This window comes from Coregonus lavaretus (genome assembly GCF_964263955.1).
Source record: "Coregonus lavaretus genome assembly, contig: HAP1_SCAFFOLD_908, whole genome shotgun sequence".
NCBI lineage: Eukaryota > Metazoa > Chordata > Actinopteri > Salmoniformes > Salmonidae > Coregonus > Coregonus lavaretus.
The window spans coordinates 105,837-121,664 of NW_028164981.1; the positions used below are offsets into that span (position 1 = coordinate 105,837).

The 15,828-nt window shown below is 41.3% G+C and overlaps 1 protein-coding gene across 2 annotated transcripts in view; it reads right to left on the reverse strand.

Annotated features, from left to right (window-relative positions):
- Positions 1 to 991: 991 nt before the first annotated feature.
- LOC311116392 (diacylglycerol kinase beta-like) overlaps positions 992 to 15,828 on the reverse strand; it is a 59,936-nt gene continuing 45,099 nt past the window's right edge. For both annotated transcript variants that reach the window (XM_084191479.1, XM_084191480.1), the window contains 4 exons: positions 15,603 to 15,798; positions 6,078 to 6,198; positions 5,023 to 5,083; positions 992 to 3,352 (listed from right to left, as the gene is read on the reverse strand). In XM_084191479.1, the coding sequence (XP_084047605.1) occupies positions 3,245 to 3,352; positions 5,023 to 5,083; positions 6,078 to 6,198; positions 15,603 to 15,798 (486 nt within the window). In that variant the 3' untranslated portion in view covers positions 992 to 3,244. The remainder of the gene's footprint in view (positions 3,353 to 5,022; positions 5,084 to 6,077; positions 6,199 to 15,602; positions 15,799 to 15,828) is intronic.

Below are 15,828 nucleotides of genomic sequence, written 5' to 3' on the forward strand. Positions count from 1 at the left end.
ATTGAAGCCATCCTATGGACATTATTTAAAAGAAAGGTAAAATATGTTTTATTGTGACATACACTGGATAGGTGCAGTGAAATGTGTTGTTTTACAGGGTCAGCCATAGAAGTACGTCACCCCTGGAGCAAATTAGGGTTAAGTGCTTTGCTCAAGGGCACATCGACAGATTTTTTCACCTTGTCGGCTCGGGTATTCAAACCAGCGACCTTTCGGTTACTGGCACAATGCTCTAACTGCTAGGCTACCTGCTGCCTAAGATGTTGATGGGGATAGGAAGTGAAGTATCATGTCACTCCAATGGAACCCCCCGGAGGCCTGAGAAACACAGGTCAAGCGTAGGTGTCCTGTCCATCTGACACCAAGCGAAGAGGTAAACACTAATGCAACACTCATTTGCAACATCCCTAGAGAGTTAGGAAAACAAGCATTAGCTGTGTGTTCCAGTTGATATTTTACATTTTATTGAATGAGTAGCAATACCATGTAGTTACTTAGTGCAGAAGGCATTCATTTTTGTATGTATAACATAAGCCCACAGTAAAAATATAAATGAGATCATAATGAATGAGGAGTTAGGAATGAAATTATGTAATCTAATCAAGATTATTTTCATTATTTTAAAAGTAGTATAGGCTAAGGGAAATTATTAGGTTTGGTAAGGGACATTTCTGACTAATCATATATCGATTTAGTTGAATCAAGCAACAAAAAAAAAAGCATGTTAAAGGGTAATTGAAGGGTCATCGCAGGGTCAGGGTGTAAACTGTACACAGCACTGTCAAGTGTGACATACCATGAGCCATAAGACAGTTTGACAAGCATCTCTCGTGGCTTGAGTGTATCCACTGTATAAATAGCTTTAGAGCAGGTGTAAGAACACTAACAGGATAGTGAGTGTCCTGTCGGTGACAGTCAACCCGTCTCAGGTGACATTGAGTGACAGGGTTAAAGGTAAAAACTCATGTAAGCGAGCATGTCAAACGACAACAACATTTTATTATTTTATTATTAGTTTCTCAGTCAAAATAGGCAGGCTCTTTTTGAACAGAACAACACATTGGCGTGATTTACAGAGAAGAGCAATGCGTTATGCAGAAAAATAACATTGTGTACAAAAATACAACTTCACTGTACTAAGCCAACACTGCACTTACAAAGCAAAGTCATGGAAAACTTGGCGGAACCAAATCTTCCATAAGCAGGATGGCACTTTGAACAGAGACAGAAATCCAATACAGTAATCTTCTATCCTTGAATTGTACTTAGAAAACATGCAGGAATGCATTTCAGTTGAAAACATGTATCTATTCATGTACTGTATGTGTGTCATTCATGTGTAACAGATTTGAAGAATTTCAAACAGTGTATGGATCTGATCTGAATATGGCCTTTTGTTCTGTTTATCTTTGGTAGTATATTATATTGAGGTAAAATGGGTCAGTGGTTTAGGTGAAAACTGGAGGAATTATGTCAATATAATAACAAGTCACTATAGATTTCTGAAATTAAAAATACAAAATACTATTCAGAAAAGGTTCACAATATCAGGACCTTCTTATAGATAGTCTTACTTATATGCACATCTAGTGCAAGACAAAATAGCCTCTACAGATATCTAGAGGCAGGACACAGAGCTTATTCTTGTCTCTGAATAACCCAGTCATGCAAATTGATTAGACTGATTCTCAAGATGGATCTTCAATTCCAGCTCAATAGTAATTTCACATTTGGACTTGAGTTCTAATTGGTTAATGTATGCATGTATGAGTGATGTATTGTAAACATGCTCAATGGCAAACAGCTAAAAAAGACTGAACAAATCAATGACCTAAGGAGGTCAAAATCTGCTCTGGAGTCTCGACTGTGCTAATTGTACTACATTTACATTACATTTTAGTCATTTAGCAGACGCTCTTATCCAGAGCGACTTACAGTTAATGAGTGCATACATTTTTTCATACTGGTCCCCCGTGGGAATCGAACCCACAACCCTGGTGTTGCAAGCACCATGCTCTACCAACTGAGCTACACAGGACTACTACATGGTGTACTCAATTCTATTCTTTGAAAGGTTTTTGTATAATAATAGTTATTGTTTAAACCTTTGAGCAATATTATATCTTAAAAATACCTGAGTACCTGCCCTTGAAAAACAGGACTCCCTGACCACAAAAGGTTGATTTCAGGTTGATATGATTTCATATAGTGTGAGAGAAAGGCAGTAGTTGAACCCTGACAAAGTATTTTACTTTCAAAATGACCAACACAGTACAATTCCACAGGTTCAAAAATAGATCTTGGTTATCCATGCAACTCAAGATGTGCACAGCACAATTAGAAGAAATTGTCTGGATATCCCGTGCAATATAGAAAAAGTGTATATGTCATGTGACATGTGTCATGCATTTGTTACCAATTAATATTCCTTAATTGTTCTATGATCCTTAATATAAATAGTTTATATGATCCAGCTGCAAGACATTTGAGCATCAACCTGTCAAACATGTTTAGTGGGAAACCTAACAAAGCCTTTAAGATTCTTAAATCCATTCTCTGATAAAGTCAACATTGAAGAGAAAGTCAGTGCCCGAAGAATTGCGTAGCAAATAACCTGAAACTTTACCTTAGACCAAACACTTATACTATACGTCAACTCAATGTCATCACTGTCCTTATGCACCCTGAAAGATATGTTCACCCCATAAACAGTAATCCAAAGTCCATCATGCATTGGGGTGTTCAAATGCAAACACATGAAAAACATTGATGCAGCATAAATCAATACCTTCTCATACAAATGACTTTCAATGATTGACAGAAATGTGTCGCTTCCTTCAAAGGACTTGATCCACATGGCACGTTGCACAAGACCTCTCTAAAAATGACATTTCGAAAAAAAACATGCCATCGTAACGGTATAAAGTTGTAATCTGGGAAGGTAAAAAACTGTTCCAGAGGGACAATGCCACTGCGTTGGCATTGTGGAGTGGCACCACATCATGAACCAAAGCCTCTGTTCCTCACTCTAATTAAGTAAGGGGGGGCACTGACATTTCCATGGCAGCTGTAGCATGCACAGCTACAGTATGCTATTGAATGGAGCTAGGCTAAGAAATTGGAATCCTAGCATCATAACGTAGTGACCCAAATGGAGCTAGGCTAACAAATTAGCATCCTATCATCAAACCTAGCGACCTCCATGGGTAAGAGGGCTTGTTTCTCTGGAGAAGAAGTCTCTCTCTCAGTCTTTGCTCTCGCTGCATGTTCGTCGGATCACAGAGGAGAAGAAGCTGTTGCCTTGTGGGGGACCCATCAACATCGGGGCCTGGTTCTTATGCACTATTTCAATCTGGTGTGGACAGAGAGTGAGGGAAACAGGATAGAGTTACATGGTGGTATGGTATGGTATGGTTGGCTGAATGCTTTCAAAACATGGAGCACACACATTTTTATGGACCCACTGAACATACACTGTACAGCAAGGGAGGTCATGGTCTATGTGTAATAATGTAATCATGCCATTCCAATAAGCGACCACAGAGAAAAGCTTAATGCTTGAATTCTATGAGTATTAGATGCTATTAGTATTTCAGAATAAAAAAAAAGTGAAACTACCACAGATCAATGAAATGGTGAATACCATCCATCAAGGTATGCCCTGACCTGTATGTAGCTCATTATACTATAGCCCTCGTTGTACAAACAAGCATAATGAGCAAGGTAAATGGAATCATCAGCATAAAAGAAACCCTTTTACTTTAAAGAGAAGCATGCCATTCATCGTTCCTGAACTCTAACACTGTAGTGGACGTTATTGTGTATGGGCTTGATGTCCAAATTATATTCAACATGATTGAACTTAATGTTACTGGAGTATCACTTAATTGACAAATTAACCTTTCCATGGGAATTGAGGTCAAAAAAAGGTTCAGCACAAAAGAAGGACTTGAAAGAGAAGCTGAACATGTTTGAAAGCTTAAAGGGCTAAAATAGTTTGTATTTTATGGTAAAGGGGAAATATTTAGTTGAAACCACAATAAAGCGGCTACCCCGCCACTGTTTTGGTAAATAGCTGAGGGATGGGGCTGGAGAATGTAACCACTCTGAAATTCATCAAAACTGGGATTGACCATCCATTAGATGAAAATATATTTTTAACCATGTTTTAACGCTACACAGTCAGTGTTTGTTTACAATTGCATGGTTTACAAACAATAGAGTAAAACAAATGTATATTTTGGGTTGAACTAAGATAATTAAGGAATTTATAAGTTATACCCTTCAAGAATCAATGACTATATATAATTAATTTAAAAAATGTATTCCCCTTTAATGGTTATGCCAGTGTACAATAGAGATGTAGTAATACATGTTATAAGTGCAAATTAATGGGGTTAATTATCTTATGCATGCAAAACATGATTTGCATAACCGTTCTTGTTAATAATTAGTTGGATATCATCCCATTTTAATTGTACTGTTTTTGTGAACATTTAACAGGTTGACTGTAACTCACCATGGAAATCACGCAACACACAATTATGTATTGTCAGAGCCTAACTTTGATTTGTGGAGTTTTGCCAACAGACACAAGTGCACTTATAAACTACTTGTTTTGTCATGCACTAGATTCTCCCACATTGACTGAAAGATCTGTATGTAAATTCTGTCTCCACTTCATCTGTGATGCTGTCAGAGAAGTCACATTGTAATTAAAAGTAAACACTGGTTTAATCAGCACAAATTTAAAACAGAATAAACACTTGTACTTGTGTAGGGGAGTTGTATGAGGGACCAGGTGAATACATTAAAAGAAAAGGTTTGTATTATTACATATCAGTTATGATAAATTACGAATATGTATAAAACAATGCAACTTCACTCTCAAGAACTTTAAAGCATTAATATCTGTGGGAGCTTAGAGTGCAGCAGATGATGAACTTTCTATATGAACCACCTGTGTGTAGCACATTGTACATGCATTAATACCACAATAAACGGAACATTGACATGACCTACAGTACAGGGAGTCTGCATCCAGGGCTCTCCATCAATCTGCATGGGGAGGGCTTTGGTAGTCCTGACAACGACAAACAAAAATCCCTCTTAAAACATTATTCTTGACTTCTGTAATGTCTTCCATCTAGATTGTTTCTATGTTGTTAAAAAGTCTGAAGGTTGAATGGATGGGATAAAACAAGGTAACTTCAAGTTCCTTGGTGTCCACATCACCAACGAACTATCATGGTCCAAACACACCAAGACAGTCGTGAAGAGGGCACGACAAAGCCTATTCCCCCTCAGGAGACTGAAAAGATTTGGCATGGGTCCTCAGATCCTCAAAAAATTATACAGCTGCACCATCGAGAGCATCCTGACTGGTTGCATCACCGCCTGGTATGGCAACTGCTTGGCCTCCGACCGCAAGGCACTACAGAGGGTAGTGCGTACGGCCCAGTACATCACTGGGGCCAAGCTTCCTGCCATCCAGGACCTCTATACCAGGCGGTGTCAGAGGAAGGCCCTCAAAATTGTCAAAGACTCCAGCCACCCTAGTCATAGACTGTTCTCTCTGCTACCGCAAGTCTAGGTCCAAAATACTTCTCAACAGCTTCTACCCCCAAGCCATAAGACTCCTGAACAGCTAATCATGGCTACCCGGACTATTTGCACTGCCCCCCCACCCCATCCTTTTTACGCTGCTGCTACTCTGTTAATTATTTATGCATAGTCACTTTAACTCTACCCACATGTACATATTACTTCAACTACCTCAACTAGCCGGTGCCCCCGCACATTGACTCTGCACCAGTACCCCCCTGTATATATAGCCTCCCTACTGTTATTTTATTTGACTTCTGCTCTTTTTTTTCTCAACACTTTTTTTGTTGTTGTTTTATTTTTACTTTTTTTTGTTAAAAATAAATGCACTGTTGGTTAAGGGCTGTAAGTAAGCATTTCACTGTAATGTCTGCACCTGTTGTATTCGGCGCATGTGACCAATACAATTTGATTTGATTTGATTTGAACTGTGGTCAGACAGTGATCAGTGGTTGTGGTCAAGGGGTACTGACCTGATGGTGACCGAGGAGCACTGGGCCAGGCGTCTTCCTGCACTCCTCAGGCCGATATGGATCTGTCCCATCTCCATGGCTCCCTCCAGACCCACCACCTCCAACAGCTGGTCTGACGGGTCTGCAGACACAGAGCCATAAACACACTTACACATAGAACTCAGACCATCTCTCGAACATCCTGTTGACCTGAGCTGAGCATTACAGTTTGAATCGATCCTAAATCAAGCCATTGGTTAACTCAGGAATCCATTCACCTTGAGTAAGAAGAAGGAGGAGGAAGAAGAAGAAGAAGAAGAAGAAGAAGAAGAAGAAGAAGAAGAAGAAGAAGAAGAAGAAGAAGAAGAAGAAGAAGAAGAAGAAGAAGAAGAAGAAGAAGAAGAAGAAGAAAGATGGTGAGAACAGGAGGGATAAAAGAGGCGAAAAGGAGGTGTGCCTCATTTTCAAGGTACACAGTTTGCCTTCCGCTCTCCAAAGCCTGAATATTCACTGTTGAAAGGAAAAAAAGAAGCAACAAGAACAACAACCAGCAGCCATAAACAAAACACCTATTAATTAGATTGCGCTGGCAATGCAAACCAATCTTGTCTTCCTATAATTATTAATTTATTTTCTGTTTTGAAGTTATGAGCATTGATTTTGCCCCTGCTGGAAGCCCAGTGTCGCGCTGAGCCCATCTGTTTCAGCAGGCCTGTTATTCCTCCTACTCTCAGACTACTCGCCCCTCCGCAAATTAAGCCCTGTTGGGAGTGCAGAGAGACACTAATTGAAACTAAGACCCATTTTAGGGCCTTGGTGGGTATGGTAGAACAAACTAGCATGCTGTCATTGTCGTGCTAAGTTGCTAATGCTAGGTTGCTGCTGCTAGGGCCAGGTTCATGTTAAGGACTTCTAAGATGTTTGAGTGTTGCCTTAGATTACCATAGTTACCATACAGTGAGGGAAAAAAGTATTTGATCCCCTGCTGATTTTGTACGTTTGCCCAATGACAAAGAAATGATCAGTCTATAATTTTAATGTTAGGTTTATTTGAACAGTGAGAGACAGAATAACAACAACAAAATCCAGAAAAACACATGTCAAAAATGTTATACATTTATTTGCATTTTAATGAGGGAAATAAGTATTTGACCCCCTCTCAATCAGAAAGATGTCTGGCTCCCAGGTGTCTTTTATACAGGTAACGAGCTGAGATTAGGAGCACACTCTTAAAGGGAGTGCTCCTAATCTCAGCTTGTTACCTGTATAAAAGACACCTGTCCACAGAAGCAATCAATCAATCAGATTCCAAACTCTCCACCATGGCCAAGACCAAAGAGCTCTCCAAGGATGTCAGGGACAAGATTGTAGACCTACACAAGGCTGGAATGGGCTACAAGACCATCGCCAAGCAGCTTGGTGAGAAGGTGACAACAGTTGGTGCGATTATTCCCAAATGGAAGAAACACAAAAGAACTGTCAATCTCCCTCGGCCTGGGGCTCCATGCAAGATCTCACCTCGTGGAGTTGCAATGATCATGAGAACGGTGAGGAATCAGCCCAGAACTACACGGGAGGATCTTGTCAATGATCTCAAGGCAGCTGGGACCATAGTCACCAAGAAAACAATTGGTAACACACTACGCCGTGAAGGACTGAAATCCTGCAGCGCCCGCAAGGTCCCCCTGCTCAAGAAAGCACATATACAGGCCCGTCTGAAGTTTGCCAATGAACATCTGAATGATTCAGAGGAGAACTGGGTGAAAGTGTTGTGGTCAGATGAGACCAAAATTGAGCTCTTTGGCATCAACTCAACTCGCCATGTTTGGAGGAGGAGGAATTCTGCCTATGACCCCAAGAACACCATCCCCACCGTCAAACATGGAGGTGGAAACATTATGCTTTGGGGGTGTTTTTCTGCTAAGGGGACAGGACAACTTCACCGCATCAAAGGGACGATGGACGGGGCCATGTACCGTCAAATCTTGGGTGAGAACCTCCTTCCCTCAGCCAGGGCATTGAAAATGTGTCGTGGATGGGTATTCCAGCATGACAATGACCCAAAACACACAGCCAAGGCAACAAAGGAGTGGCTCAAGAAGAAGCACATTAAGGTCCTGGAGTGGCCTACCCAGTCTCCAGACCTTAATCCCATAGAACATCTGTGGAGGGAGCTGAAGGTTCGAGTTGCCAAACGTCAGCCTCGAAACCTTAATGACTTGGAGAAGATCTGCAAAGAGGATCCCTCCTGAGATGTGTGCAAACCTGGTGGCCAACTACAAGAAACGTCTGACCTCTGTGATTGCCAACAAGGGTTTTGCCACCAAGTACTAAGTCATGTTTTGCAGAGGGGTCAAATACTTATTTCCCTCATTAAAATGCAAATCAATTTATAACATTTTTGACATGCGTTTTTCTGTTTTTTTGTTGTTGTTATTCTGTCTCTCACTGTTCAAATAAACCTACCATTAAAATTATAGACTGATCATGTCTTTGTCAGTGGGCAAATGTACAAAATCAGCAGGGGATCAAATACTTTTTTCCCTCACTGTAGATACAGTATATAAATCAACCATAGTTGTATTTCTATGGAGGTTTCTGTTGAGGGGTAGTGTCCAGCTGTCACTATAGCAACAGGCTGGGTCCACACCCTCTGTGTTAAATTGCGAATGGAGAGCTTGCCTGGCATGAGAGCTAAAAAGAGAGTTTGTGTGCGTTCGCACATGCGTGCTTGTGTGTGAATACATGTGTGTTCACACCTGTGTGTGTATGTGTGTGTTTATGCATGCATGCCTGTGTGTGTGTGTGTGTGTGTGTGTGTGTGTGTGTGTGTGTGTATGCATGTGTGTTTGCACGTGCGTGGCTGTGAGTGTGTGTGTATGCCTCCGTGCCTGTGCATGTACACAGTGTGCTAACCACCTGACACTGGGCCCTCCCTCCCAGCATGCCTTCTCACGTTAGCGCTGCTGGCTTACGCAGCCCCTGGCTGACACGTATGATGGACAGTGTCACTATGGCGATGGATAAACGTGTGGAGATTCCTGGTTGCCCGGGGCTACACACAGGTCATATAGTATACCCCAGAGTGCTTACTGTGGGAAAGGCCAGGAGCGTGATCTGCTCTCAGCAACCAAGGTCAGGGCAGGGAGATCATCAATGGACATTTATGAATTTGCCTATGTTTGAAAATAACAAATGATGGGTATATGATTATCATAAACAGTGGTGGTTGTATTAGTATTTTCATGAGGCTACTTCAGTTGTTTAACCTCTAAAAGCATAAGCCGTTGGGGGGAGGGGTGGGGGACTAAGCTAACATATGAAATTATTTTAAGATGGTCATACCATGGATCATTTAGCTATTTGATTTTGAATTTTAGGACCCCTTTAGGTATCCCCCCAAAATAAAACGTGTACTATTTTTGGCCTTTACTACTATTGCCCATAGAAACACATTGAATAACACATTCATTAATAGCAAAATACACAGTAAAAAAGATTTAACCCCGTATTTTTGGGGGCACAAAACTACCTCCATACTTCCATTCGTTTGTATGGGTTACCTTCAGACGAGCCCCGTGACACTTGTGGGTCGTAGATATCTCTAGCTTTAACTGACAGATTTTGATGGGGATTTTTTTACTATGTTACTTAGATTGACGCACAGGTGCGTCAATAGACTCTTAAGGATTAATGAATGCGTGTATAATACAATCTGACTGTTACAACCAGTGCAGTGCCTGTTTAATAATAGTGATGGATGCCTGGTCTGTAGTCTATAGTCATGGAAGAAAGAACAGACTCCAGTTTTGATTTGATTTGAAAAGGAAATCATGTGAGCTCAGAGGCACTAGTTGCACATGTCAGACGAGAGAGAGATTAAAGATATATTTTCTTTCTTATTTTCAAGTGATAAAAAAAAGAAAAGGTCAACACTAGTGACACCAGCACTTCCGGACAGGTTTCTCTAACTCAGAGCCATGTAAATATATGGGTCTGCTCTCACTAATCTGTCTACATCATTCTGGTCAAGTGTTATTGGTTGAGAGTTGGTGATAGCGAAGAGGTTTTCTAACATATCATCAAGTGCTGTACTCTGAGAGAAGACCCACATTCACTCATCATGCAGTGTTTAAATGGGTAAAAGGTGGAGGGTGAAGTGGAAACATAGATCTAGCAAAAATAACAACTTGTTAGTGTTGAGCGATTAGTGCTTTTTGAGGTCGGTTCTGTTTCGGTTCGATTACTACAAAATAATCATGGATTTCGATTATTATAATAATTTTTTACATTAAATTAATTATGAAATAATGACATTTAAATGATTTTAGAGCTTTTTAATGGAAATTGCAAAGCCAAAAATAGTGATCATTTAATCGCCAAAACATTGAAAATATTCCATTGTCTCTGTCAGGTCCACACTGGGTAGACATCAACAGAAACATAGGAAATTACTATGAAATAATACAATATTTCAGTTGTGTATATTACTTCGTTTTTATTTGATGGCTTTATTATTTTTCATTCCTTAAAGTCATCATCTCATCTCTGCTTAGACAGTAGCAGCCATACTGTACTGTCTGTAGTCATCCTATTTAACTAGGCTAGCCTGCCTAAGTATGCTGCAGAGCTGTCTGACGAAATCATTTTACTAGTTCTTCAAAGTAGATAAGGCATACTTTCACAAGCTGTCTCTATCTCTCTCACTCGTAGTTGTGTTGTGTACATTCCTCTCTCATGTGGTCTATGCGGTCTCTGTGTATCTAATCTAATGTAGCAGGCGTAAAAGTGTATCCATCTCTGTCTGAGCCGGAAAGAACAGGTGCAATAGGTTATGGTCATTATAGTTAATTACCACATTGCTGCTCTGAACTAGGTTGAATATTTGCTTACTGAAAACTACAAGTCCCTTCAGCCCAGCATCCCACATAGCTCTTGACTTGATTTCTCTCATTAATAATTTGATTTTGCTCTAGAAAAATGGCGCATTGTGCTCACAAAAAAACATAACTAAATGGAATTCAAGTAATTGAACTAAAGTCTGTCAATTACTTGTTTAATAACCGGGGGGGGGGGGGAATGACATTTTAGTTAATCGCTTAGCACTACAACTTGTCCTCTTCATACATCAACCCCACTTATCTTAGATAAATGGAAAATACAGAGTCATACAAGTAATAGGAATTTAGTTTTACACTCATAGTAGTTTCAAAATAATCTGTTTAGAAGAGGGGACCAAATAAAGACCAAATCATTCCTGTTCACACATCAACATCACTTATCTCAGATAGAAGACAAGACCGAGTCACAGAGATGTTGCAGTTGCTTACGCACACAGCCAAGTCCTGCATTAAGCAGCCCACGCCTCATAATCGAGTTGTCACAGTGCAAGATTAGTCCCAGCATCTTTGTCATTGTCAAATACCTGTCCAGGGCAGTCTCTACTACACTGACAACATGCAGAGTGACAGAGAGGGAGTGGGTGAACTACGTTGAGACCACCTTTGGAATCTCCGTGGTACATGTCTCAGGGCATCAATCCCCCACACCCACCCTCCACGCCCCCTCACCCTCCCCTTGTTACCCTTCCCTTCTGCCCCCGTTCTAAATAATTCACCCATAGCCATTCCCTTCCACCTGAGGGGCTTGTCTCCTGGCGTCAACAGCGGGACGACTTAACAGCTCCAGAAAGGTCAGCCGTTTTTTCCCAGTTTGATCCACACTTTGCGCTCCGTGCTCTGGGTATGCGTATAGCCACCAGCCCCCATGGCCCCCAGCCCCAGGGCCCCCCAGGCTAATGCACTCTGTGTTTATGGGCCCCTCTAATACGCCATTCTCTGATCTGACAAGTTGGGCCTCTCACCTTGAACATACCTTCAGCAAGGGCAACCAGCAACCAGCACTCACTCACTGGCCACTAAGTGCCTTTTCAGGTTCAGGCTGAGGGTTAGGATAAAAAAAATCCTTTACACCAAATCAAATGATTTTTGGGTGAATTAATGGAAGGGAGTGACTACTGTAGTGTATCGATGCTGTGTGAATTGATCATCTCCGACCACCACTACCATCTTAAGCCCTCTTGCCAAAGCCGTCATTTACAGTGAGGGAAAAAAGTGTTTGATCCCCTGCTGATTTTGTACGTTTTCCCACTGACAAAGAAATGATCAGTCTATAATATTAATGGTAGGTTTATTTGAACAGTGAGAGACAGAATAACAACAACAAAAATCCAGAAAAACACATGTCAAAAATGTTATAAATTGATTTGCATTTTAATGAGGGAAATAAGTATTTGACCCCTCTGCAAAACATGACTTAGTACTTGGTGGCAAAACCCTTGTTGGCAATCACAGAGGTCAGACGTTTCTTGTAGTTGGCCACCAGGTTTGCACACATCTCAGGAGGGATTTTGTCCCACTCCTCTTTGCAGATCTTCTCCAATTCATTAAGGTTTCGAGGCTGACGTTTGGCAACTCAAACCTTCAGCTCCCTCCACAGATTTTCTATGGGATTAAGGTCTGTAGACTGGCTAGGCCACTCCAGGACCTTAATGAGCTTCTTCTTGAGCCACTCCTTTGTTGCCTTGGCTGTGTGTTTTGGGTCATTGTCATGCTGGAATACCCATCCACGACCCATTTTCAATGCCCTGGCTGAGGGAAGGAGGTTCTCACCCAAGATTTGACGGTACATGGCCCCGTCCATCATCCCTTTGATGCGGTGAAGTTGTCCGGTCCCCTTAGCAGAAAAACACCCCCAAAGCATAATGTTTCCACCTCCATGTTTGACGGTGGGGATGGTGTTCTTGGGGTCATAGGCAGCATTCCTCCTCCTCCAAACATGGCGAGTTGAGTTGATGCCAAAGAGCTCCATTTTGGTCTCATCTGACCACAACACTTTCACCCAGTTCTCCTCTGAATCATTCAGATGTTCATTGGCAAACTTCAGACGGGCATGTATATGTGCTTTCTTGAGCAGGGGGACCTTGCGGGCACTGCAGGATTTCAGTCCTTCACGGCGTAGTGTGTTACCAATTGTTTTCTTGGTGACTATGGTCCCAGCTGCCTTGAGATCATTGACAAGATCCTCCCGTGTAGTTCTGGGCTGATTCCTCACCGTTCTCATGATCATTGCAACTCCACGAGGTGAGATCTTGCATGGAGCCCCAGGCCGAGGGAGATTGACAGTTCTTTTGTGTTTCTTCCATTTGGGAATAATCGCACCAACTGTTGTCACCTTCTCACCAAGCTGCTTGGCGATGGTCTTGTAGCCCATTCCAGCCTTGTGTAGGTCTACAATCTTGTCCCTGACATCCTTGGAGAGCTCTTTGGTCTTGGCCATGGTGGAGAGTTTGGAATCTGATTGATTGATTGCTTCTGTGGACAGGTGTCTTTTATACAGGTAACAAGCTGAGATTAGGAGCACGCCCTTTAAGAGTGTACTCCTAATCTCAGCTCGTTACCTGTATAAAAGACACCTGGGAGCCAGAAATCTTTCTGATTGAGAGGGGGTCAAATACTTATTTCCCTCATTAAAATGCAAATCAATTTATAACATTTTTGACATGCGATTTTCTTGATTTTTTTGTTGTTATTCTGTCTCTCACTGTTCAAATAAACCTACCATTAAAATTATAGACTGATCATTTCTTTGTCAGTGGGCAAACGTACAAAATCAGCAGGGGATCAAATACTTTTTTCCCTCACTGTATAAGGCTCTGCCAATTGCCTTTCTCCCAGCCTATAAGAGTAGAACTCCATGAAATGGATGATGCCTTAGGATATTAGAAAGAACATGCATGATCCAAATGGGTGCATTCATCAGTCCTTGACTCATATTGACTGAAATTAAAGAGCAGGGGGAATCTCTTCGATACTCCACTGTTGGCGAAGCACACAGGCAGATAATGGATTTGGTACATTGATTTTAACTGAGAAGGATATATATATATATAATCAATGGGTTGCCTATTATAAAGTGCAGTGTACATCGCAGTGGTACTAATTCATGAAAACATCCTTGGTATAATTTTACATTTGACTGTAAAAAATTGTCACATGCCCAGTCTTGTGTGATTTGACTTTAACTATACACTGTATGAATCTGATTTGGTTGATCTATGATCTAATCAAGCCTGGACATAACACACCAGCAAAATACTACCACATACTACAGATGTAGAATATTAATTTGATCACTCTTTTGTTGCTGAGAATCTTCCTGTGGCGAAGGAAATGCAGATTAGCTTAGTGATGTACATACTTTCGCTGAAAACATTAACATTATTGCACTTTTCATGTGGCCTACTTTTGTCCAGCTAACAGCCTAAACACCAATCAAGCAACATTATGGACTAAATGTTCAAATCCTGTTGCTATTATTTCGCTACAACAATACTGGTCAAATTAAGATCCTGTATCTGTACAATGCCCTTGTAATAAAATACTGTACACCTTTCAATACAAATACTCCCCTAACACCTTGATCACACCTACAGCGTCATTGCGCAAAATGGTATGCAGCATCATCTGGATATGCGTGCAACAAAAGTTTAACATTCACCTTCTGCTACCATTTCTGTCAAGCGGTCTACGCATACAGTTTGATGCATACGTTTGATTAATCCAACGTATGCACCTCACAGAACGCACTGCAACTGCCTCTGCAACGCAATGCTGCGACGCAATGACGGTGTGATCGAGGCGCAAGGAGTAACCCTAGTCCACTGTGAATTACACTCCCCTACATTATGCTGCTCCATGTGAGGACAACCCTCTACATAATATTGTATAAGAAGTTGATAAATGCTTGTTTACAGTAACTTAACTAGTGACTAAGGTGATCATCCACAAACTAGACATGAGTAGACAGTTTACCAGTTTACCGTCTGACGTTAACTCCTCCTAAACAATCATCTGTGTTAATTCATAGATTCTCATTGATGGGCTCCCTTCTGACATATTTATGTATTCAGTGCCCACAAAGGCAGCAGAATTCACACTGAGCTCCCACAGTCTGCTCCTATTAGGCTAGGTTGTCCACTGCCGCCTACACAAGCCATTACCAGTCTAGTGACAGTGCGAATCAGTGACATTAAACCGTACCCCTTCATCCCAAACCAAATCTAAGCACTGTGATTTAACTTGTCATTGGTGAAATATTCATACCAGTGCCATGGAAAACTTGTCCCAAAGTTTGTCTCTGATCTGTCTAATGTGAGCTTGGACAAGGTCTTGCCTCTTAGTGTCACAGATTATTAGGAGAAAGGGTCTTCTATGCTCAAAAATCTATACACAAAATGGCAGCCGATCAGCCATGGAGTTGTAGCATTTCAAGCCTGGTGTTACCCTGTGTATGCTTGGTTGTAGTACTGATCTGTAAGAGGCATACCTGAATATGACCTAGCCTTTGACATTTTAAAAGACCTTAAAGGACCTATGTAAAATACTCCATGTAAAAGAAATTGACAATGTGAACAATGTTTCCTCAAAGTTGGAATTGCAATAAATACATTTTAATTTCACCAGTATCCATCATTACAATAGCTACCTTGGACAGCAAATTGAAGCTCTTTGGGGTCCAGCACTGTTGTCCTCTTATCCTGGGTCTTCTTCCCTCCCCGGCGGTTGCTCCGCCTTTTCCTGCTCTCACCCCACAGGTTGGAGCCGCCATGCATGCTGGGAATGTTTAAAATTGCGATACCTTCCAAAGAGATGCTGTCTAGGTCCAGAGTGATGCCATCGCACTTTACAAAGGACAAGGGTCAGGAAAGAAA